This window comes from Loxodonta africana, chromosome 20, assembly GCF_030014295.1.
Source record: "Loxodonta africana isolate mLoxAfr1 chromosome 20, mLoxAfr1.hap2, whole genome shotgun sequence".
Lineage (NCBI taxonomy): Eukaryota > Metazoa > Chordata > Mammalia > Proboscidea > Elephantidae > Loxodonta > Loxodonta africana.
In genome coordinates, this window is record NC_087361.1 from 2,859,324 (window position 1) to 2,886,137 (window position 26,814).

General features: G+C 39.2%; 1 protein-coding gene across 1 annotated transcript in view; it reads left to right on the top strand.

Annotated features, from left to right (window-relative positions):
• Positions 1 to 26,814, top strand: part of MORC1 (MORC family CW-type zinc finger 1) — a 243,862-nt gene that overhangs the window by 93,928 nt on the left and 123,120 nt on the right. The window contains exons 14-15 of the mRNA XM_064273472.1: positions 14,626 to 14,754; positions 24,540 to 24,645. Of these exons, the coding sequence (XP_064129542.1) occupies positions 14,626 to 14,754; positions 24,540 to 24,645 (235 nt within the window). The remainder of the gene's footprint in view (positions 1 to 14,625; positions 14,755 to 24,539; positions 24,646 to 26,814) is intronic.

A 26,814-nucleotide genomic window follows, 5' to 3' on the forward strand; every position in this document is an offset into this window, starting at 1 on the left:
TAAAAAAAAAAAAAAAAAAAAAAACAGTGACAGTGACTAAAAATCTAACCTAAAAAGAGAGAGTAAAATAACTTGGTGTTATTTTTTTCCTGGGGAAAGAATGAGAAGAAATATCACCTTTCTTAGTGTTGCTTTTGAAGGCTGTCATAATGAGGCCACTGATAAAGGTCGAAGACTCCAGCCTTTAGAATCAGAACTTGAAGAAAATGGAAGTCCTCACAACTGGGCCATAAATGACATCGTGATAAATGGAGAAGAAATTGAAGTTGTCAATAGTTTCAGTGGCTCAGTAATCAATGTCCGTGGAAGCAGCAGTTAAGAAATGAAATGACATATTGTGTCGAGCAAATCCGTGGCAAAAAGACTCCTTTAACGTGTTAAAAAGCAAAGATGTCACTTTGATGACTAAGTGTCTGACCCAAGCCATGGACTTTTCAATCAACTCTTGTGCATGCAGAAGCTGGAAAATAAAAAAAGAAAGAAGAAGAATTGATGCATTCAAACTGTGGCGTTATTACAGAATATTGAATATACCGCGGACTGCCAGAACAACAAACAAATCAGTCTTAGAATAAGTACAACCAGAATGCTCCTTAGAAGCAAGGATGGTGAGACTTCAGCTTGGTGACTTTGGGCATATCATCAGCAAAGGACAGGACGGCTGGTCAAGCAGGGGGCCGACAGAAAATGAGGGAAGCTCTCAATGAGATGACCTGATACGGTAGCCCCCACTGCAGTGGACTCAGACTACGAAACTATCACGAAGATAGTGAAGAACCAGGCGACGTTTCGTTCTGTTATACGGGAGGTCACCACGAGTCAGAGCCAACTCATTAGCAACTAACAACAAGAAACACTCTCCCTTCTTCTCTCTGGAACACAGAATGATGTGGTTCCCACATGGGAGCCGAGAAGCCATCGATGTCCTCAGAGTTACGCCAAGGAGTGAATCCACGTGTGATTAATTCCATGTGACAAAGGCTTGTGTCAGTTGGGCTGGGCTATGTCGCTGTTACTGTTAGCTGCCGCAGAGCTGGCTCCTAACCCGGCGATCCCATGCACAACAGAATGAAACGCTGCCCAGTCTGGCACCGTCTCCATGATTGGCTGGGGATCGGACCGTTGTGATCCACAGGGTTTCTTCCTGGCATGTCTCAGTCTGGAAGCTCTGCCGAAACCTGTTCAGCATCATATCAACGCACAAACCACCACTGACATGCGGGTGCTGGCTGCTCCTGAGGTGCCTGGGCTGGGAATTGAACCCAGGGCTCCCCCATGAAAGGCAAGAATTCTAGCACTGACTAGGCTATAACACAGAGTTATTCTATCAAATGCTAATCTGAGTATTGCTGTGAAGGTATTTGCAGATGTGGTTAGCGCCTACAATTTGTTAGCTTTAGGTGAGGAATATTATGCTTGATAACGTGTATGAGTCTCATTCAATCAATTGAAGGGCTTTAAGAGCAAAGCTGAGGCTTCCCTGAAGAAGAAATTCTGCCTCAAGACAGCAGCATCAGCTCTTGTCTGAGATTTTATAGCCTGGAGCCTACCCTACAGAAGACTTGCCAGCCCCCACAGTCACATAAGCCAGTTGTCTGGAATAAATCTCCTAATATAATTCAGTTTTCCTAGTTTGCTGGGGAACCTTAACTGACACACCTGTCATCTGACAATGATCGTCTAGAGGTGGAATTATGCTTCACACATATACGCTACAGGTTTTCAAATATGTCCAGGTGTCATGGGTAATGACATTAATATCACATTATTTTCATACTTTTTATTGTCATCATGTGTTTTCTCAGATTGGAAAGGGCAGTGGTTCTGACTTATTTGTGGCTTGAGGAGGTCCTCAGCCTTAAGAAGGTGGATGACTACTCACGTGGAACTAGGGAAAATGGTGCTGTGTTGCCAGGTGACGTCACAGTGTTGACATTTAGAGTGAGTCGGACCGACTCTGCAGACTCATGAAGTTTTACCGTGAAACCTACTGTGTTCGCAGTGGAGTCAAGTGACAATGCCATTATAGCAACTGCTACCTACTTCTGCCACAGCGTGAGGCTTGGCCACCCCCACCCTGAATACCCAAGAGAAGGAAAGGAAAGAAGAACTGTGGCAGCTTTACCACCACTGAAGATGTCTTGTTTTCCTTCAAGTACAATAAAGTGCTTTGGGAAGTAAAAACAAAGGATAGCAAGTAGGCCAGTTTTATGTGGGGTCTTTTTCATCCCACACGACCCACAGGCTTTCTCAGCATCATACTGGTTCCTGGTGTCTGTGACTGGCTTTCATGATCCTTCTAAAGAGTGTTCCTGACATTGCTACCAACTGAGTGGAGCTGGCATATCAATCGAAACCTGTTTGCCGACACTAACTCAGAGCTTCCATTAAGGATATTGTTCATAAAGTATCACACTTTGGATGAGCTTAGGAGGGGACTGAAGTCTGGCTGTTACATTAGCTAAGAATGAGAAGGATAATGACAAACAACAAGATTGAACAGAGGAGGAAGAGTGTAATTTCTATCTCAGGAGATCTGCAAATATAGAATGTAATCGTCTATTTAGATGCAGAACTACCTGAAGGTAGGGACTGATTTAAATACCTCTTCTGTCTTGTGATTTTCCTGGTGTTTTGACTTCATAATCAGTTTTAGGTGTCTTCTCCCCTAGGCTGATTGATTGACTGGATATAACTATGAACAGATATGAAACTAACATTTATGTTGTTGTTAGGTGCTGTTGAGTCGGTTCCAACTTGTAGTGACCGTTACGTACAGCAGAATGAAACATCACTGGTCCTGCACCCTCCTCACAATCGTTGCTGTGTTTGAGCCTGTGGTGGCAGCCACTGTGTCAGTCAATCTCATTGAGGGTCTTCCTCTTTCTCACTGATCCTCCACTTTACCGAGCGTGATGTCCTTCTCCAGGGGCTGGTCCCTCCCGATAACATGGCCAAAGTATGTAAGACACAAAATCTCACTGTGTGAACTGATCTTTTAGTTACTGGTTTTTGACAAGTTTTTACTAATTTATTGCAGCATTTTCCGTTATATGTTTCTAGCTGTGAGAGGCTCCTAAAAAATTAATCAGACTAATTTAAGCGTTCGGAATCTTCTGAATAAAATATTCTGTACATAGCTGGATATAAATTAACCTATCATTTTTTTTTCTCAGAGACATTTGTTCTAGAAATTAGGACTTTAATTCTGTATTCATTAACCCCAGAATATCCATTTAATTTAACAAGTTGTTGATCCTTCAAATAAAAGTTTTTAAAATACGTATTTTTTTAATAATTTTAAATATTAGCTGCGTGCTTATAACCATTTTCTCTTAACAGTGTTAAGCTGAATTTTTAAATTGGAATATTTTTAGGATATTTAAATAACAATTTAATTTTGGAGTTAATAATTTTTTGGTTATCTTTATGGCTCTTTTCATAGGTGGGTGGAAATATTTAAGATGTGTTTTTAAAAATCAGTTTGTTTTTGAAGTTTTGGAATTTTACTCTTGTCTCTTAATTCACCTCTGTGTACAGGGCAATTTTAAAACCTTATTAAAGACACGCTAACACAAACATCAGTTATTAAAGCCATATTTAAAAAATGTCCATTCCACTAGTGAAGCTGAACCTAAAACGATTATCATTGTTATTAATCTTATTGTTTGCTGACTAGGAGAGACAAGGGTTTTTTAAGTACAAGCTCTCAGCCTCTAGTTCCCTGCAGTTTGGGAAATGTCAGTAGATATACACCTCCCAATGCTGATTGTTATTTATTTTTAATTGTGCTGTAAGTGGAAGTTTACAGCTCAAGTTAGTTTCTCATACAAAACTTTATACACAACACACATTGCTCTGTGACCCTAGTTGCTCTCATCATAAAGTGACAGCACACCCCCCCTTTCTACTCCGAATTTCCTGTGTCCATTCAACCAGCTCCTGTCCCTTTTTGCCTTCTCATCCCACCTCCGGAAAGGAGCTGCCCATTTAGTCTCCTGCATCTACTTGAACAAAGAAGCACACTTTTCTTGAGTTATCACTTTATGTCTTATAGTCCAGTCTATTCTTTTTCTGAAGAGTTGGCTTTGGGAAAGGTTTCAGTTCTGGGGTAACAGTAAGTCCAGGGGCCACGTCTTACAGGGTCTCTCCAGTCTCAGACCATTAAACCTGGTCTTTTTATGTGAATTTTTCTGCTGCTCCATCAGGGACTTTCTGTTGTATTCCCTGTTAGGTCAGTCATTGGTGGTAGCTGGGCACCATCTAGTTCTTCTGGTCTCAGACTGATGAAGTCTGTGGTTTATGTGACCCCTTTTGTCTCTTGGGCTAACATTTTCCTCGTGTCTTTGGTGTTCTTCATTTTCCTTTGCTTCAGGTGTGTTGGGACTAATTGATGCATCTTAGATGGCCACTCGATAGCTTTTAAGACCCCAGATGCTACTCCCTAAAGTGGGATGCAGAACATTTTCTTAATAAACTTTGTTGTGCCAACTGACCTAGATGTCTCCGGAAACCATGGTCCCCAGACCCCCGCCCCTGCTACTCTGTCCCTTGAAGTGTTTGGATGAGTTCAGGAAACATCTTAGCTTTTGGTTTAGTGCAGTTATACTGACTTCCCCTGTATTGTGTGTTGTCCTTCTCAGCCTAAAATAAACCACTTAGCCTAAAATAAACCAATTAGCCTAAAATTCACCACTATAGTTGGTGAATTCTTCTCTCCCTCCCTCTCCTAAGCATCAAAGAATGTTTTCTTCTCTGTTTAAACCTTTTCTTGAGCTCTTATGGAAACCCTGGTGGCATAGTGGTTAAGTGCTACAGCTGCTAACCAAAAGGTCAGCAGTTCAAATCCACCAGGTGCTCCTTGGAAACCCTGTGGGGCAGTTCTGCTCTGTTCTACAGGGTCTATATGAGTTGGAATCGACTGTATGGCAATGGGTTTTGTTTTTTTCTTTCAGTATTCCATTGTGTGAATATACCATAATTTGTTTATCTATTCATCCATTGAGGGGCACATAGGTTGTTTTCATCTTTTTGCTATTGTGAACAGTGCTGCAATGAACATGGGTGTGGATATATCTATTCGTGTGATGGCTCTCATTTCTTTAAGGTCTATTTCAAGGACTGGGATTGCTGGATCGTATGGTACTGCTACTTCTAGCATTTTACCAAAAAACCAAACCAAACCCAGTGCCATCAAGTTGATTCCAACTCATAGCAACCCTATAGGACAGAGTAGAACTGCCCCATAGAGTTTCCAAGGAGCGCCTGGTGGATTTAAATGCTGACCTTTTGGTTAGCAGCCGTAGCACTTAACCACCACACCACCAGAGCTTCCCCAGCATTTTAAGGAAGTGCCAGACTGATTTTCAAAGTGGTTGTGTTTGATTTTTAGGAGCTCCCAGTTTTCTAGTTTCTCTTCTGGTGTTTGTGCATTGTTAGTTATGGTTTGTATTCTGTTCATTTTTTTTTTTTTTTTGCAGATGGATATCCAGTTATGCCAGCACCATTTGTTAAATAGACTGTCTTTTCCTAATTTAATCCAGTTATGCCAGCACCATTTGTTAAATAGACTGTTTTTTCCTAATTTAATGGATTTGGGGCCTTTGTCAAATATCAGCTACTCATAGATGGATGAATTTATGTCTGGATTCTGAATTCTGTTTTTTGGTCTGTGTATCTATTGTTGTACCAGTACCAGGCTGTTTTGACTACTGTGGTGATATAATAGGTTCTAAAATCAGGCAGTGTGAGGCCTCCCACTTTGCTCTTGTTCTACAGTAATGCTTGACTTATCTGAGGCCTCTTCCCTTTCCATATGAAATAGTTGATTTTTTTCTCCATCTCATTAAAAATCATTGGAATTTGGATCAGGATTCCATTGTATCTGTAGATCGCTTTGGATAGACTTCATACTTTCACAGTGTTGCGTCTTCCTATCCATGAGCAAGGTATGTTTTTCCACTTAGGTAGGTCTGTTCTGGTTTCTTGCAGTAACCTTTTGTAGTTTTCTCTATATATGACTTTCATGTCTCTGGTTGGATTTAGTCCTAAGTGTTTTACCATTTGGGGGGCTATTGTAAATGGTATTGCTTTGGCGATTTCCTCTTCGAAGTTCTCTTTCTTGTTGTAGAGGAACTGATTTTTGTATGTTTATCTTGTATCCTGATATTTTGCTGAAATCTTCTATTAATTCCAGTAGTTTTCTTGTGGATTCTTTGGGGTTTTCTGTGTATAAAATCATATAATCTGCAAATAGGGATACTTTTACTTCTTCCTTACCAATTTGGATGCACTTTATTTACTTTTCTTGCCTAATTGCTCTGGCTCAGACCTCCAGCACAGTGTTGAATAAGAGTGGTGATAAAGGGCATCCTCAAGGATAATGGGAAACCCTGGTGGTATAGTGGTTAAGTGCTACGGCTGCTAACCAAAGGGTCAGCAGTTCAAATCCACCAGGCGCTCCTTGGAAACTCTATGGGGCAGTTCTACTCTGTCCTATAGGGTTGCTATGAGTTGGAATCGACTCAACAGCACTGGGCTTTTGGTTCAAGGATAATGCTTTCAGACTCTCTCCATTTGGGATGATGTTGGCTGTTGACTGTCTGAGTGCCCTATATTATGGTGAAGAATTTTCCTTTGATTCCTATTTTTCTGAGAGTTTTTATCATGAGTGGGTGTTGGACTTTGTCAGATGGCTTTTCTGCATCAATAGATAAGATCATGTGGTTCTTGTCTTTTGTTTTATTTATGTGATGGATCACATTGATTGCTTTTCAAATGTTGAACTACCACTGCATACCTGGTATGAATCCCACTTGGTCATGGCGAATTATTTTTTTTCATATGTTGTTGAATTCTATTGGCTAGAATTTTGTTGAGAATTTTTGTGTTTATGTTCATGAGGGATATTGGTCTGTAATTTTCTTTTTCTGTGGTATCTTTACCTGGTTTTGATATCAGGGTTATGCTGGCTTCATAGAATTAGTTTGGGGATATGCTATGAAATGTCTTTAATAGTAGTGGTGTTAACTCTTCTCTGAAAATTTGGTAGAATTCTCCTGTGAAGCTGTCAGGGCTAGGGCTTTTTTTTTTTTTTTAATTGGGTTTTCTGTTTGTTTGTTTAATTACTTCTTCATTCTCTTCTTTCATTATAGGTTTATTGTTCTGCATCTGTCTGTGTTAGTTTAGGTAGGTAGTGTGTTTCTAGAAATTTGGCCATTTCCTCTCGGTTTTCAAATTTGTTGGAGTACAGTTTTTCATAGTATTATGTTATGATTCTTTTAATTTCATTTGGGCCTGTTGTGATATTGCCCATCTCATTTCTTATTCAGTTTTTTTGCTTCCTTTCCTGTTTTCGTATTATCAATTTGTCCAGTGCTCTATCAATTTTGTTGAGGTTCTCAAAGAACCAGCTTTTGGTCTTGTTAACTCAGTTGTTTTTTGTATTCTCCATTTAATTCTGCTCTAATTTTTATTATTTCTATTCTTCTGGTGCCTGAGGGTTTCTTTTGCTGCTCTCTTTCTATTTGTTGAAGTTGTAGGTTTAATGTTTTGATTTTGGCCCTTTCTTCTTTTTGGATGTGTGCATTTATTGGTATAAATTGACCCCTGAGCACTGCTTTTGCTTTGTCTCAAAGGTTCTGATAGGATGTGTTTTCATTCTCATTTGATTTAGTGAATTTCTTTATTCCATACTTAATTTCTTCTATAGGCCACTAGTTTTTGAGCAAGGTGTTGTTTGGTTTCCATGTATTTGATTTTTTTTCCTTGTTCATTCTCTTATTATTTCTACTTTTATGGCTTTATGGTCAGTAAAGATGCTTTGTAATATTTTGATATTTTGGATTCTGTTAAGGCTTGCTTTGTGGCCTGATACGTGGTCTATTCTTCAAGAATGTTCCATGTGTGTTGGAAAAGAAAGTATACTTGGCTGCTGTTGGATAGTGTTCTCTATATGTCCTTGAGATCAAATTGGTTTACTGTGGCATTTAGGTCTTCCGTGTCTTTATTGAGCTTCTTTCTAGATGTTCTGTCCTTCACCAGAAGTGATGTGTGGAAATCTCATACTATTATCGTGGAGCTGTGTATTTCTCTTTTCAGTATTGTTAGAACTTGTTTTATGTATTTTGGAGCCCTGTCATTGGGTGCGTAAAAATTTATTATGGTTATGTCCTCCTGGTGTATTGAGTTTTTATAATTATACAGTGTCCTTCCTCATCCTTTGTGGTGGATTTTGCTTTAACTTTTATTTTATAAGAGATTAATATTGCTACCCCTATTCTTTTTTGATTATTGTTTGCTTGGTATATTTTTTTTCCAGCCTTTGAGTTTTAGTTTGTTTGTGTCTTTGAGTTTAAGTTGTGTCTCTTGTAGGTAGCATATAGATGGATCTTTTTTAATCCATTCTGACACCCTGTCTCTTTATTGATGCATTTAGTCCATTTACATTCAACATAATTATTGATAGGTCTGAGTTTAGTGCTGTGATTTTGATATATTTTGTGTGTGTGTGTGTTACTGACGGTTTGTTCCATTTAATTTTCTGTGCTGAGTGCTTTTTTTCAAATGTATTTTCTTTTCATCTTTTTCATTGTTGTTGCTTTTGTATTTGCTGAGTCTTTATGTTTTCTTGTTTTTTATTTTGATGTGTAGGTTTGTTAGTTTCCTTTGTGGTTACCTTAATATTTACCTCTGTTTTTCTAAGTTTAACCCAATCTTTTATTTCTTGGTGTCACCTTGATTTCTTCTCCATATGAAAGTTCTGTGACTATATTATTTAGTCCCTCTTTTTTGATTTAATGTCATCTTTTACATATTGACATCTGTGTTTCGCTATTTCCAGTGTTTTAGCTTTGATTTATTTTTGTTATTTCCCTAACTGGGTTGATATCTGGTTGTTCTGTCCTGTGTCCTAGTCTTGGGTTGTTATCTGATGTTATTGATTTTCTAACTTGAGGACTCCTGTTAGTATTTCTTGTAGTTTTGGTTTCGTTTTTGCAAATTCCTTAAATTTGTGTTTATCTGGAAATGCGCTAATTCCACCATCATATCTGAGAGACAGTTTTTCTGGAAACATAATTCTAGGCTGGCAGTTGTTTTCCTTCAAGGCTTTATATATGTTATGCCCTTCCTTCTTGCCTGCGTGCTTTCTGCTGAGTAGCCAGAGCTTAGTCTTTTTGGTTCTCCTTTGTAGACGCGTTTTTGTTTATTCCCGGCCACTCTTAAAATTCTCTCTTTATCTTTGGTTTTGGTAAGTTTGATTGTAATACGTCATGGTAACTTCTTTTGAGATCTATCCTGTGTGAGTTTTGATGAGCTTCTTGGATAGATGTCTTCTCGTCTCTCCTGATATCAGGGAAGTTTTCTGCCAGAAAATCTTCAACAATTCTCTCTCTATTTTCTGTTATCCCCCCTGTTCTGATACTTCAGTTGCTCATAGGTTATTCCTCTTGATAGAGTCCTGCATAATTCTTAGGGTTTCTTCATTTTTTAAGAATTCTTTTATCTGATTTTTCCTCAGATAAGTTGGTGTCAAGTGCTTTATCTTTAATCTCACTGGTTCTACATCCATTGCCCGAATTCTGCTCCTCTGACTTTCTACTGAGTTGTCTAATTCTGAAATTTTATTGTTAATCTTTTGGCTTTCTGTTTGCTGTCTTTCTGTGGATTCTTGCAGCCTGTTAAATTTGTCATTATGCTCTTGTATAACCTTCCTAAGTTCCTCTGTTGCTTTTTCTGTGTGTTCCTTGGCTTGGTCTGCATTTTGCCTGATCTCCTTCTTGATCTTTTGAAGAGCTCTTGATATTAATCTTTTGGATTCTACCTCCATAAATTACAGGATCTTCTCTTTCTCAGGGAGATTTTATGGTTCTTTTTTTTGGTCGCTTGGTGGAGCCATCATAGTTTACCTCTTTATGTGATTTGATATTAACTGTGTCTCTGAGCCATCAATAAGTTATTATATTTAATTAGTTTATGTTTGCTTTCTGTATCCTAGCTTCTTGTTTTGTTTCATTTTGATATGCCCAAATAGGCTGGTCGTGTGAGTTACTTTGATTGTGGGCGTCTTTGAAGCCCTCATGTCCTGTCACCAGGTCGTTAGAGCTGTTACTCAGTATGTGAGCTGAGGAGTCCATTTACTTTTCTTGTGTGGATTCAGCTCAGGTGTCCAGGTTGTTGGTCACCAGGTGTGTAGTACAGGCTCTCACCTGCAGTCCTAGATGGGCAGGGTGATTGGAGTAGGCATAGGTATCCGGCTGCAGTAGGGGGTCATGTGCTGAGCAAGTCAGGGGGCTAATGGCTCCCCCGACTGTCTGGGTAGAAAGCATGTCTCTATTCCCTACATTGCATAGGTAAGTGGATTTTGCAGCGAGAATATGGGTACCCGATGCTGCTGGCTGTAAGGACTGTGAGGTACCACTTATTTTTGGACTCCTGTCGCAGGTTGCTAGGTGGAGTGGGTGGAGCCACCAGTCCTTAGGCCCCTGATGTGGGTAGGTGAGGACCCTTTTTAACAGGCAGGATGGTGTCAAAAGTCACGAGCCTGCCACTGTGCCTTAAAGCTGTTGCACTTGAAAATAGACTTAAGGTATGTACCCTGTTGTACTGTGCAAACGAGGGCCTACACTGTTGAAATGGGCCTACACAGGTCTGTGCAGGAGTGAAAGGCATTCAGAGTCCATGGACCCCTTATGCCTGTGCCTAGGCAAAGGGGCTGTGCCTCCCCTGAGTTCCTGGCTTAGGAGAGCTGGCAGATTATTTTTTTCTGTTTTCTAATTTGTTCCCTTCTCAAAGCCAGGAGAATGGCTTGGGATGCTCGACAGGTCCTACTTCTGGCCCAGGGAATGGAGCAATCACTGAAGCCGCACAAAACCCAGATCAGATTGGGGAGGGGGCAAGTAAATAGGAGAGAGGTACTTCCCAAAGGGGGAAGGGTTTCTTTGACCCACACAGTAGATTAGATGCTTGTACTTGTTTTTCACCAATTGAGCACTGTTTGTCCCTGGTTCTGGAGGCTTGAGCAGACACTCTACTACTCAGTTTCTCCCAGTGTGGAAAATGTGTCCCAAGTGCTACTGCTTGCCTCAGCCTGTGCAAGCCAGCTGATCCTGCAGGGTGCCAACCATGTCAGGTCTGGCAAATCCTCGCGGCTTCTGAACTGTTTCTCCCTCTCCCTGCAACTCAGTCCAACTCCTCAACTTTGTCTTTGATGGTCAGGGCTCCTAGATAGTCATACATAATCGATTCACTTGTTCTTTCAGGTCTTTGTTGTAAGAGAGACCACAGAAAGTGTTTGACTACTCCTCCATCTTGGCCCTACCTTCCCAATGTCAATTATTATTATCATTCTGGGATAAATGGATTTTAGGGGGTGAGGAAAGAAACCTTTCAGGGCAGCTGTATAAATCTCTATAGAGTGAGAAACACCTGAAAGAAATAGACACCACTGTAATGCCTTCTTCCCACTGTCAGCTCCCTGCCCATACCATCCCTCTTACCAGCTTGCTGAAGTTTCTACCTGTTCTTTAGGATCCACTCCATGGGAACTTGTTGTTGTTGTTTTTTAATAACACCACAGGCACAAATGCAGGTTGTATGTTGGAGCAAGCTTCTATCTGAAGGAAAGTAGTTGAGATGCTAGATGAAATTAGGAAAAGCCATTTCTGACACCCAAAATGAAAAATCCTGGTTGATTTCTTTGCCTTGATATTTGCCTTGTATATTAAAATGCCTTCTATCAGGCCTGGTATTTAGATGTTTGGACTAGTAAATTTTCTCTATTTCTGCCTTAAATCCCCAGGAGTTCTTCAGTTTTACTTAGTTCCATAAGTAAACGTTGAGTACTGTGTGTCAGCTACTGGGACAAGATAATTGTCACTGTCTTCAAGGAATTCACTATTCAAAGGCAGAAATAGGTATAAGATGAACTAAAATGTGATGTGCATGTGTTGTAGGAGTGTTGGGATCACACATCAGGGAGGGAGAGGACCACTGTACCCTTGAGAAGTGTGTGTTTGTTTATAACAACCTAGGGTTTGTGTTACTATTAAAATGTTTGTGTTGGGGATCATGGCTGATATCCATCTTATAAGTTAGCTGTATTGCATTAACTGTGTTTTCATTAATGCTTTCAGGGACAGCCATTATTTTACCTTCAGTTTACCCTAAACAAAACACTAGTGAGGTGTTTTGTAAGGAGTAGCAGTAGCATCCTCTTTTGAGACCCTTTTGGGTGCAGGATGCTGAGTTGTTTGTTGAGGACATACAGTTATAAACACAGTTCCTCCTTTGAAAGGAGAAGGCTTCTTGGGGGGAAATAACATTCAGAGAGAGGACAAATACAGTACAGCAGCAACTTAATTTCTGCACGGCTGTCTAGTTTTTAATGTACCTTCACATTTAATCTTTATGAAACCCTGGAAGGAAAGTTATTTAATCACTCAATTTATAATAAGAAAAGTAAGTGGTTTCCCCAGGATTATACAACTAATGTGTGGCAGAGCCACCACTAGAATCTACGTAATTTTTATCTACAGCACTCCCTGCCTTGACCTATGATGGACAGAGCAGTTAATGTAGAAATGAGAGACGCAAGCCTCATGAGCCCTGTTCAGATACCAGAGCGTACATCAGGATCTGTTTGCAGAGAAAAAGTGAAGGCTGGCATGGACCAGGACCCCTGGTGGCACAGTGAATAAGAGCTTGGCTGCTAACCAAAAGGTCCGCGGTTGGAATCCACCAGGTGCTCCTCGGAAACTCTATGGGGCAGTTTTGCTTGGTCCTGTATGGTCTCTATGAGTTGAAAGACTCAAGGGCAGTGGGTTTGGTTTTGGTTTTGGAATGAACCAAGGCCAGATGCCCAGCAAAGAGCTGAAAACTGAAGTCTGAGTTGAAAGCCCAGAAAGCAGAAGGAAAATTTGGGATGAGAGCAGCTAGGGATTTGGTGAAGCGACAAGAGGAAGAGATACAGAAATTCATTAGGGCAGCTTCAGGCAGAGGCAAAGTCCTGTCTGAAGGCCGAGTTCCTCCCCTGCTGGTCTTAAAAACACATAATGTGCTGAACCTAAATTTTATCACAGGATAGTAAAATCTGAGGCCTATTTATTTGTGGTTTGTGTGGATTACACAGTTATATGTGTAGGTTGTTGTAAAGCTGGCCCTATTTTATATATTTTATTTATATAAAGGTTTATATTCTAGAAACACTTGTTGAACTTTGTATATTGGTGGAAATGTTATGAAATTTTCCACATTTCAAGCATCACATATGACTAGTGGCTACCATATTGAACCAAACGATAAGAACATGAATTTCATTTTTTTATTATCTATGTACATGTAAAAATATTCAGTGTTCAGAAAGATTTAAAGTACAAGTATCTTCCTTTGCCGTCCTCCTAGCACCTGTTCCTTTCTCCAGAAGTATCTACTATTAAATCTTTTTTATTTGTATCATTTCAAGGAAAAGTATGTCCACCCCAATTTTATGTGTTTATGCTTTTATAAGTTACAAAATTCACTATGCTAGGGGTACTGTTTAATTTTTGTTTTTAAATTAAAAATGTATCTTAGAGATTTTGACACAACAGTATGTTTAGCTCTACCTCACTCCTTTATTGTTCCATTGTTTGGAATTTATCAGTTCCCTATTCATGGGCTTTTAGGTTGTTGCTAATTTTTTTTCCCTATTCAAACACTGCTGTAATATTTATGGCCATAATTTTATATGCCTGTAGGGAAAATTCCTAGTGTGCAGTTGCTAGATCAAAAGGTAAGAACACAGTCTCCCTAATGGTCTCCCATGATAACTGCTCTTTGTAGGCTTGGAGGGAGTACAAAATATAGGGCAGGGTAGGCATAGACATTAAAGACTGGAAGAAGAGGAACCAGAGACAAAAATAAAGGTTAAAAAAAAAAAACTTCTCTTTTTTTTTCAAAATTATTTGTATCAAGTAAACACATGAGACTCTATTGGCATCTCCTGTCTGGAGGAGAGGTGAGAGGGCAGAGGGGGCCAGAAGCTGCCTGAATGGTCATGAGGAAAGAAGATGGAGGGAAGGAGTGTGCTGTCTCATTAGGGGGAGAACAATTAGGAGTATATAGCAAGGTGTATATAAGGTTTTGTATGAGAGGTCGACTTTATTTGTCAACTTTCACTTAAAGCACAATAATAGCATAAAAAGAAAAAAAAATTTGCATCAATAATTTTAAGGGTGGCCTGCAAGCTTAATCAGTACAGTCCCTCTTAGGAATATTTAGGAACAATATTTTTAAATGTCAACATATTTTATTGCAACAATGCAAAGGCTATTTTTTTAAGTAGCTGATATTGTGTTTAATTTTATTAGAAAGATTTTGTGTACTTATTGTATATAATTTGGAAAATACAAAAAAGTATAAAGCAGAACATAATTTCATAATCTCACTACTCAGTGATAATCAGGACTTTATTTTTTTTATTTCTGTATATGTGTTGATTTTTATTTTTTATTGATTTTTATGTAGTTGAGATCATATTTCTTATACATGCATTCATATTCAAACTTTCTTTAGCTAATCATCTTGATTTTGTTGATCTTATTTTCTTTCATTATTCCTTATCTGCTTTTTGTTTGTTTTTTTTAGGTAATAGAAATTTGTCATTGTTTTGGAATGAATTTGAATATCAAAATACCCAGGATGTGGAAAAATCTTTAGATTCTCTTGGGTATCAAAGAAGACAAGTCATGGCCATACCATTTATCATCCAGTGTGGTTAGTGATTGATTCCATTCTAACTAGTAAACATTTAATGAGTTCCTAAATATGTAACTTAACACGTCATTGTGTTAAGTACAGCTAGGCGGTGCGGGTATAACGATGAGTAAGACATGGTTCTTGGTTTCAAAGTGGTTACAGTCTAGGGGACAGGTAAAGATAAGCACAGAAATAACTGAAATGGAAGGAAAAATGGGGTAAATGATGTAAAAGAGGCAAAAAGTTCTTTAGGGTTCAGAGAAAAGGAAGACGTTGAAGCAAGCCTTCAAGGCAGAGTTAGCTTTTATAATGGTATTTTAGATGGAATTTTAATAGGCAGAGATGTAGCATAGAGAGTGTTCTGGATGGAAAGCTGAGGCATCAAGATGGATGTGAGTTACTATAGCTAAATTTTTTATGGTGAAGTAATAGAAAACTGATGTCTTTCTATATTTAATACCTGCTACATGTTTAACACATGGTAGGAAATTAGTAGTTGACTACCGAATGAATTAATAATAAATAATGAAAGACAAAAATATAGGTCGGGTAAACATGTTAGAGGGCCTTGAATGTGAGGGTAAGAAGTTTTTACTTTCACAAGCAGTGGGGAGGCATTGAAAGTGTTCTTTGAATCATTGAACACTGATACATCTTCTAGCAACTATGCAAAGGGTTAAAGAATTAAAATACAATTCCTACTATCCTTGAGGAATCTGCAGTCCAGAGGAGAACATGGATAAGCAAATAAACAAAGTACACTGTAGTGTCTAAAATGCTAGAGAACTATTTACACGGTGCTAGAGGAGTCCTTCCCCAACCTTGGGCCTGGGGTGGTTCAAGGAAGGCCTGACATGGTCAGATGTGATTTGTACTAAGTTTGGTGTGGCAGCTCAGTGAAGGGGGATTTGGAAAAGGGCTTGAGCAAAGAGAGGGATGAGACCTCCTGGAAGACCACCACTGTACTCTGGGATCCAGGTGAGGGATTGTGAATTAGGGCATGGGGACTACCACTGTACTCCAGGACCCAGGTGAGGACTTGTGAATTAGGGCATGGGGACTACCAGTGTACACTAGAACCCAGGTGAGAAATTGTAAATTAGGGTGTGGGGACTACACTGTATTCCAGGATCCAGGTGAGGAATTGTGAATTAGGGCACGGGGACTGCCACTGTACTCGAGGACCCAGGTGAGGAATTGTGAATCAGGGCATGGGGACTACCGCTGTACTCTGGGACCCAGGTGAAGGATTGTGAATTAGGGCATGGGGACTACCACTGTACTCCAGAATCCAGGTGAGGACTTGTGAATTAGGGCATAGGGACTACCACTGTACTCCAGGATCCAGTTGAGGGATTGTAAATTAGGGCATGGGGAGTACCACTGTACTCAAGGACCCAGGTGAGAATTTGTAAATTAGGGCATGGAGACTATTACTGTACTCAAGTATCCAGGTGAGGAATTGTGAATTAGAGCATGAGGACTACCACTGTAATCCAGGATCCAGGTGAGAAATGGTGAATTAGGGCATGGGGACTGCCACTGTCATCCAGGACCCAGGTGAGAAATTGTAATGTCTGAATTAGGGCATAACAGTGTGATTTTAGAGAAACATTCCTGACATATGTAGAAGGCATAATTGAGAAACTGATGACAATATGTGACAACATTTTGGATGATAATAATAATAGCTAAAAATTACTCTGTGTTTTTGATGTTAGAATCCAATTTCCTATATCTGAGAGTTTTTTGAAGTGGGCATATTACTTAACTCTCTAAGCATCAGCTTCCTCATTTGTAAAATGAAGTTTTTACTTGTGGCTACATTATGTAGTTTTGTGAGAATGAAATTAATAAGTAAAAAATTTACAACGTGCATAGGATACTGCCTAGCAATGTTGGTTTTTGTCATTGTCATTAATTTTATGTCATTTAATCCTCACAGTAATCTTTTGAGATTAAGTACTATTAACCAGTTGCCGTTGACTTGATTCCAATTCACGGCACCCAAGTGTGTCAGAGTAGAACTATGCTCCAAAGGGTTTTTAATGTCTGATTTTTCGATAGATAAGCTTGTCTTCTGAGGCACCTCCAGGTGGACTCAAACCTCCAACATTTCTCTTAGCAGTCAAGTGTGTTAATCATTTCTACCACTCAGGGATTCCTAAGCAATATTATTAATCTCTTTTTATAGATGATGATACTGAAAGGTAGAGAAGTTAAGTAATTTCTCCAAAATGATAGAAGTTTTAAGTGATAGAGCTGGGATTCAAAGTTAAAACTGATGGGAATCCCAAGTTCAGGTTCCTAACCACTGTACATTTATTTTACCACACCCTCAGCCCCCAAGCTGACTTAAATGGCTGTCAATTTCCCTGGGCCTGAGATAGGTCCTGGTGTACACTCTGAGCCATTCTCCCAGCCTTGGAAAAGGGATAAATTAACAATTGGTAGAAAAGATAATCTCCCAGCTCCACTAAGATGGGGAGCTCAGGACAGAAGCAGCTCCTCTCCAGGCACAAATGGCCCAGGACTTGAATACCTTTCACCCCTGCATTGACCTGGGTGGACCCATTTTAGGTGAATAGGCTCCCGTTGGCAGACTGCAACTGTTTCAGCTGTGCAGTGGAGAGATGAGTTTTTGATGTTTGACACTGCTTTGCCTGTTAGGGTCCTCACCTACCCACATCAGGGGCCTAAGGACTGGTGGCTCCACCTACATCACCAAGCTATCCATGACAAGGGTCCAAGGGTAAGTGATACCTCCCAGTCCTTACAACCAAAAGCAGGAGGTGCCCATGGTCTGGCTGCAGAACCCACCCACCTGTGTGCTCCAGGGAATGGGGGCATGCTTTCCTCACAGACACTCAGGGGATGGTTGTCAGCCCCCTGCCTTGTTCAGAGCGTGACTCCCTGCTGCAACCAGATACCTGTGCCTACACAATCAACCCTACCACTTTAATACTGTAGGACAGAGCGTGCACCACATACTTGATGACCACATACCTGAACACCTGAGCTGAATCTGTACAAGAAAAGTGAATGGACTCCTAGGGTCGTGTACCTGATAACAGCTCTAACCCTCTGGTGACAAGACATTAGAGCATCAAAGGCAAAAATAATCAGGCTAGCTCACTCAAGCAGCCTATTTGGGCATATCAAAACAAAACAAAGCAAGAAGCTAGGATATAATAAGCAGACATAAAATAAATTAATACAATAACTTATAGATGGCTCAGAGACAACAGTCAATATCAAATCACATAAAGAACCAGACCATGATCACTTCAACAAGCTCTCAAAACAAAGAATCAGGGAATCTTCTGGATGAAAATGTCTTCCTGGAATTATCAGATGTAGAATACAAAAGATTAATATACAGAACTCTTCAAAAGATTAGGAAGGAGATCAGGCAAAACTCAGAACAAGCCAAAGGACACAACACAGATAAAGCAGTTGAAGAAATTAAAAAGGTTATTCAAGAACATAATGAAAAATTTAATAGGATGCAAGAATCCACAGAGAGAAAGCAATCAGAAATTCAGATTAACAATGGAATTACCAAATCAGACAACTCAATAGTTGTCAAAGGAGAATTGAAGAAATGGAAAGCAGAATTAGTGAGACTGAAGATAAAACACTTGGCACCAATATATTAGAAGAAAAATCAGATAAAAGAATTAAAAAAAAATGAAGAAACCCTAAGAATCACGTGGGACTCTATCAAGAGGAATCTACAAGTGATTGGAATACCAGAACAAGGAGGGATAACAGAAAATACAGAGAGAATTGTTGAAGATTTGTTGGCAAAAAACTTCCCTGATACTGTGAAAGATGAGAAGAGATCTATCCAAGATGCTCATCAAACTCCACATAAGGTAGATCTCAAAAGGAAGTCACCAAGACATATTATAATCAAACTTGCCAAAAGCAAATATAAAGAGTGAATTTTAAGAGTGGCTAGGGATAAACAAAAAGTCACCTACAAAGAGAGTTAATAAGAATAAACTTGGACTACTTGGCAGAAACCATGCAGGCAAGAAGACTTATATAAAGCATTGAAGGAAAAAAAACTGCCCGCTAAGAATCATATATCCAAAAAAACTGTGTCTCAAATATGAAGGTGAAATTAGGATATACCCAGATAAAAAGAAATTTAAGGAATTTGTAAAATCAAACCAAAACTACAAGGAATACTGAAGAGAGTTCTCTGGTTACAAAATCAATAATATCAGATATCAACCCAAGACTAGAACACAGGACAGAGCAACCAGATATCAACCCAGAGAGGGAAATCACAAAAACAAATCAAGATAAAAAAGCGCTCAAAACAGGGAAACAGCAATGTCATTATGTAAAAGATGACAACATTAAAACCATATTTTATTGTTGTTCGGCACCATCAAGTTGGTTTTGACTTGTAGTGACCCTGTGCACAACAGAATGAAAAACTGCCTGATCCTGCGCCATCCTTACAATCGTTGTTAGATGCTTGAGCTCATTGTTGCAGCCACTGTGTCAGTCCACCTCGCTGAGGGTCTTCCTCTCTTTTGCTGACCTTCTACCTTACCAAGCATCATGTCATTCTCCAGGGACTGATACCTCCTGACAATATGTCCAAAGTATGTAAGACAAAGTCTCGCTATCCTTGCTTCTAAGGAGCATTCTGGTTGTACTTCTTCCATGACAGATTTGTTCCTTCTTTTGGCAGTCCATGGTTTATTCAATATTCTTCCCCAATGCCACAATTCAAAGGCGTCAGTTCTCCTTCCGTCTTCCGTATTCATTGTCCAGCTTTCACGTGCATATGATGCAATTGAAGATACCATGGCTTGGGTCTGGTGCATCTTAGTCTTCAAGGTGACATCCCTGCCTTTCAACACTTTTAAAGAGGTCCTTTGCAGCAGATTTATCATGCAATGTGCTGTTTGATTTCTTGACTGCTTCTTCCATGGCTGTTGATTGTGGATCCAAGTAAAATGAAATCCTTGACAACGTCAGTCTTTTCTCTGTTTATCATGAGGATTTTTGTTTTCTTTATCTTTATTGTTTTAAGGTATATGGCTTGCACCTTAAAACAATGAAGAGGGACTAAAAAATGTAGTCATAGATCTTTCATATGGCAAAGAAGTCAAGATGATGTAAAGAAATAAAAGTTAGATTTAAACTTAGAAAAATACGGGTAAATATTAAGATAACCACAAAGGAGACTTACAATCCTTTTTATCAAAAGAAAAAGAAAAACCTAAAGACTCAGCAAAAATAAAATAAAGAAAAATGAATAAGAAGAAAAGCAATATATAAACTACTCAGCAAAAAAATAAGAGGGAAAAATAAACTGTCAATAACACACACAAAAAGACATCAAAATGACAGCATCAGCTCACCTACCCATAATTACGCTGAATGTAAATGGACTAAATGCACCAATAAAGAGACAGAGAATGGCAGAATGGATGAAGAAACACGATTTGTCTATATGCTCCCTACAAGAAACACCTTAGACTTGAAGACACAAAGAATCTAAAACTCAAAGGATGGAAATATCAAGTGAGCAACAATTGAAAAAAGAGCAGGAGTGGCAATATTAATTTCTGACAAAATAGACTAAAGTTAAATCCACCACAAAGGATAAGGAAGGACACTATGTAATGATTAAAGGGACAATATACCAGGAGGATATAACCATATTAAATATTTATGCACCCAATGACAAGGCTGCAAGATACATAAAACAAGCTCTAACAACATTGAGATGTGAGATAGACAGCTCTACAGTAATAGTAGGAGACTTCAATACGCAACTTTCGGTGAAGGACAGGACATTCAGAAAGAAGCTCAATAAAGACACGGAAGATTTAAATGCGACGGTCAACCAACTTGACCTAATAGACATATATAGAACACTCCACCCAACGGCAGCCAAGTATACTTCATTTTCCAGCGCGTGTGGAACATTCTCTAGAATAGACCACACGTTAGGTCATAAAGTAAGCCTTAACAGAATTCAAAACATCGAAATATTACAAAGCATCTTCTCTGACCATAAAGCCATGAAAGTAGAAATCAATAACAGAAAAAGTAGGGAAAAGAAGTCAAACACTTGGAAACTGAGCAATACCCTGCTCAAAAATGATTGGGTTATAGAAGAAATTAAGGATGGAATAAAGAAATTCATAGAATCCAATGAGAATGAAAACACATTCTATCAGAACCTTTGGGACACAGCTAAAGTAGTGTGCAGAGGTCAATTTATAAGAATAAATGCACACATACATAAAGAAGAAAGGGCCAAAATCAAAGAATTATCTCTACAAATTGAATAGAGAGCAACAAAAGAAACCATCAGGCACCAGAAGAAAGCAAATAATAAAAATCATCGCAGAATTAAATGAAATAGAGGACAGAAAAACATTTAAAAGAGTTAACAAGACTAAAAGCTGGCTCTCTGAAAAAATTAACCAAATGGATAAACCATTGGCCGATCTGACAAAAGAAAAACAGGAGTCAAAACAAATAACCTGAATAAGAAATAATATGGGTGATATCACAACAGACCCAACTGAAATTTAAAGAATCATATCAGATTACTACAAAAAAATAGTACTCTAGCAAATTTGAAAACCTAGAAGAAATGGGCGAATTTCTGGAAACATACAGCCTACCTAAACTAACACAGAAGTAGAACAACTAAATAAATCTGTAACAAAAGAAGAGATTGAAGTGGTAATTTAAAAAAGCCCTGGCCCAGATGGCTTCACTGAAGAGTTATACCAAACCTTCAGAGAAGAGTTAACACCTCCACTACTAAGGGTAATTCAGAGCATAGAAAAGGATGGAATACTCCCAAACTCATTCTATGAAGCCACCATATCCCTGATACCAAAACCAGGTAAAGACACCGCAAAAAAAGAAAATTACCAACAAACTTCTAGCCAATAGAATTCAACAGCTTATCAAAAAGATAATTTACCATGGTCAAGTGGGATTCATACCAGGTATGCAGGGGTATTTCTACATTAGAAAAACGATCAATGTAATCCATCATATAAATAAATCAAAAGACAAAAACGACATAATCTTATCGATAGATGCAGAAAAGGCAATTGATAAACTCCAACACCCATTTGTGATAAAAACTCTTAGCACAATAGGAGTAGAAGGAAAATTCCTCACCATGATAAAGGCCATTTATACAAAGCCAACATCATCCTAAATGGAGAAAGTCTGAAAGCATTATCCTTGAGAACGGGAACCAGGGAACCAGACCAGGATGACCTTTATCAGCACTCTATTCAACATTGTGCTGGAGGTCGTAGTCAGGGCAGTTAGGCTAGATAAAGAAATAAAGGGGATCCGGATTGGTAAGGAAGAAGTAAAAGTATCTCTATTTGCAGATGAAATGATCTTATGCACAGAAAATCCTAGAGAACCCTCAAGAAAGCTACTGAAACTAATAGAAGAGTTCAGCAGAGTATCAGGATACAAGATAAACGTACAAAAATCAGTTGGATTCCTCTACACCAACAAAGAGAACATCGAAGAGGAAATACACCAGATCAATACCATTTACAGTAGTACCCATGAAGATAAAATACTTAGGGATAAATAAAATCAGAGATGTAAAAGATCTGTACAAAGAATACTACAAGACCCTACTGCAAGAAACCAAAAAAACCTACATAAGTGGAAAAACATACCTTGCTCACAGATAGGAACACTCAACATTTAAAAATGTCTATTCTACCAAAAGCTATCTATAGATACAATGAAATTCCGATCCAAATTCCAATGACATTTTTTAATGAGATGGGGAAATGAATCGCCAACTTCATATGGAAGGGAAAGAGGCCCCGGGTAAGTAAGCATTAGTGAAAAAGAAGAACAAAGTGGGCGGCCCCACAGTACCTGATTTTAGGATGTATTATACCGCCACAGTAGTCAAAACAGCCTGCTACTGGTACGACAACAGATACACAGACCAGTGGAGCAGAGTCGAGAATCCAGACATAAATCCATACACATATGAGCAGCTGATATTTATCAAAGGCCCAAAGTCAGTTAAATGGGAAAAAGACAGTCTCCTTAACAAATGGTGCTGGCATAACTGGATATCCATACACAAAAAAAAATGAAACAAGACCCATACCTCACACCATGCACAAAAACCAACACAAAATGGATCAAAGACCTAAATATAAAATCTAAAACAGTAAAGATCATGGAAGAAAAAATAGGGACAACACTAGGAGCCCTACTACGTGGCATAAACAGTATACAAAACATTACCAACAATGCATAAACACCAGAAAAGAAACTAGGTAACTGGGAGCCCCTGAAAATCAAACACCTGTGTTCATCCAACAACTTCACCAGAAGAGTTTTTACCTACAGACTGGGAAAAGTTTTTAGCTATGACATTTCCCGTCAGCGTCTGATCTCTAAAATCTACATGATACTGCAAAAACTCAACCACAAAAAGACAACCCCATTAAAAAATGAACAAAGGAGAACACCAAAGACACAAGGTAATTATGAGCCCAAGAGACAGAACCAAAAAACCAAAAACCAAACCCAGTTCCATCGAGTCGATTCTGACTCATAGTGACCCTATAGGACAGAGTAGAACTGCCCCATAGAGTTTCCAAGGAGTGCCTGGAGGATTCAAACTGCCGACCCTTTGGTTAGCAGCCATAGCACTTAACCACCATGCCACCAGGGTTTCCAAGAGTTGGAAAGAGCCACATAAATCAGAGACTACATCAGCCTGAGCCCAGAAGAGTTAGATGGTGTCCAGCTACAACCGATGAGTACCCTGACGGGGAACACAGCAGAGAATCCCTGACGAGCAGGAGAGCAGTGGGATGCAGACCTCAAATTTTCTTAAAAAGATCAGACTTAATGGTCTGACTGAGACTAGAAGAGCCCCGGAGGTCACGGTCCCCAGACCTTCTGTTAGCCTAAGACCGGAACCATTCCCAAAGCCAACTCTTCAGACAGGGATTGGACTGGACTGTAAGATAGAAAATTATACTGGTGTGGAATGAGCTTCTTGGTTCAAGTAGACACGTGAGACTATGCAGGCAGCTCCTGTCTGGAGCGAAGATGAGAGGGAAGAGGGGTCCAGAAGCTGGCTGAATGGACAGGGGAATACAGGGTTGGGAGGAGTGTGCTGTCTCGTTAAAGGGAGAGCAATTAGGAGTACATAGCAAGGTGTGTGTAAGATTTTGTACGAGAGGCTGATTTGATTCATAAACTTTCACTTAAAACACAATAAAAAAAAAATAGTATAGCCTGGAAAGAGTAGTATGCTTTGCTCCTAAAGACAAGGGCAGGCTCAAAGGGGGAAATGGACAAAGAGTTCAGAAACTGTAGGCTGGAGAGTGGGATAAAAACAGAAAACAGTGCAGAACAAGGAAACATTTAGATGGTTCAGAGAGCTTGATTTTCCTTTTTATGTTATGTGGTTGGAGACAAAAAATGGTGTTGTCAGCAGATGGATAATATATTTAGAGGAAAGGAGATTCAAGCCACTGAGGTCATAACGTGGCTTAGGAGGAGGTAGAGTGGCAGAAAAACAACTGAAGGGAACGTAAACTATAATAATAATTATAAGTTATTGGCAGGACCTTGTAGAACCCTAGAGTAGTTTTATCATCAGGTATAATAGTATGTAATCAAGCCTTCACGTTTGGACCCAGAGATACCCTTATACTCTTGGTATACGCAAACTGATGCCTTAATGTGATGGATTCCTTCCTAATTGTGGCCTCTTTTGTGTGTGATTTTGTTTTGATTATCAGATCTTTGCCTCAAGTGGAGAGTCTTGCCTTCCTCTACTAATTATCAGGAAAAAGAATTTCTTGACATCTGGATTTGTGCTAATAATCCTAACCCCGTGGAAAACAGGTAGATTTGACAGAGTTTTTAAAAATCTTTTATCCACTAGAAAATAACAGTACAGATGGATTATAGCTCAGGATCTGCTATCTCTTCAAATCCTTTCTAGCCCCTTGCCACTTGTGGAAAGATATTTCATTAGTATGTTTTTCCAACAAGATAAAAGAGACCTGGATGTCATTTCTGTAGACCCTGGACCATGAAAGCTCTGCACTTTTGTTGGCGGAAGACCATGACCCAGCCAATATTCAAGAGTTGCGCCTTCCAGTTCATTTTCACACAATATACGACCCTACCGTATAGGAGTGTTAAACCGAGGGTGTCTCCAGAGGCATTCAGCTGGTAGACCATGTGCTTTTTCCATTTAAGTCATATATTGATTTCATTGCTTTGTGCTCTTGGAGGAAAAAGTTCAGTCTAAAACAGGAAAAAGACCAATTAAATATTGATGAATGTCAACATTATTACTAGCCCTTTGAAACTAATGTTCTTTCCCTAGGGAAAAAGATTTAATACTCCCTTTTTTTTTTAACAAAGGTTCCCCTGGGTCAAACAGAGCTTTTCCATGGAGATGGTTCTAAGTCCTGCCTGGATAAGTGGATCAATATTGCTAATATAGACAATAGGGTAATAATTCCTGTTTGGTTATTTTTATCCAGCCCCGAAAAAAGTAGAAAAAGTAAGTATAAGAAGAATACATTCAGAAACTGTTGCTGAAGCCCCTTCCATCTAGAGCCCCCAGGCTAATTATCTTTTGAGATGGAACAAAAATGTCAGAGGTTGAAGGGTGCTAAGATTTCACATTGACTGGGGGTTTTCCAACTCCTCCTCTATTGTTTTGTTTACAGCAGAACTCATATTTTGTTTTCAAATAAAATTTGTCTTGGAATCCAAGTAAGTAAAATAGATAAAAGCAGAACTGTCCTGGTTCAATTGGACTCTGGAAACCTGGGGACCAAAAGTACTCTGTTCCCTACTCTCTGCAAAAAGCTTAGAGCTCAATGGAGTAAGATTAAAAAAAAAAAAAAAAAAAACTCATCTAGTCTGACATGTTTATTTCAGAGAAGAGACCATTAAAGCTCAAATAGGGGTTAAAAAAACTTGTTTATGAGTAAGGTTTTCTAATTCCTAATTGATTCTGGCCTAACTTGAAACTGTTGCTAATAATACTGATTACATGCTATGAGCTAAGAACTATTCAAACAATGTGTTGGGTAGTGTTCGGAGTTCAGACTGGGCCAGACACCTGTCTTTAATTCCTGACTCCACCGGCTATGAAACCTCCCGAAATGATAAGACACTTCTTTAATTCAACTCTTTGTAGATGGGGTATAATAATAGTACTTTGGTGCATCTTCTCTGCATCCAGCTGGTCCTCTTGTAAAGACAGTCTACTGAAATTCCCTGGTCACTGGGGTCCCTTAACAACAAGGAGCCAGAATTTACGATACTCTCCACAGATTTAACTATATAGCTATGATTTCATAGACTAATCTTGGGCGCTGTCAGACCCAAAGAACTGGGAAGTAGTCCATTACAGCTTCCCTTATCTCCAGCTCACCACCGTCCCTATACTGGCCCCTTACTATCCTTGTCTCATTGAAAGATGGTGATGCCATCACAGAGCATCGCAAAATTAGCTTCAGAGCTGCATTACTCTGCCCTTTACACATCAAAACAGGGCCACCTGTGATGGGAGACAAGATAATTTTAGCCTTGTTGACAGGAAACTGATAGACTTTAAAAGCCTACAGTGAAAAGTCTTCTTATATTTATAATTTGCTTAAGTCCTTGGTTCTTTAAATATATTACCATACTGTTGGCCATCTGTATCTCATTTCCACTGAAAAGATTATGAGGAGAAACATGCTTAAAATGGTAGCAAGATATTTGGGTGAGATATAAAGAAACTCCTGATTACAAGGGCAGTTAATCAAGAGTTGGCACCTCCTTTACAGGAAATTATTGACAGTGACATAGATAAATGACTCCCAGCAGAAGAGAAATGGATCTGGTGACCTTGAGCTGTCCTCTGATTCAGTATGGTAGGATGGGCAGTGCATACCTTGCAAACATACTTTAAAAGAGATTATCTTTAGGCAGAACTGATATACATGTGCTATAGAATTAGCTAGAATCACATGAAATGAGTGGGTTAAAGTGAGGAGCAGGGAACAG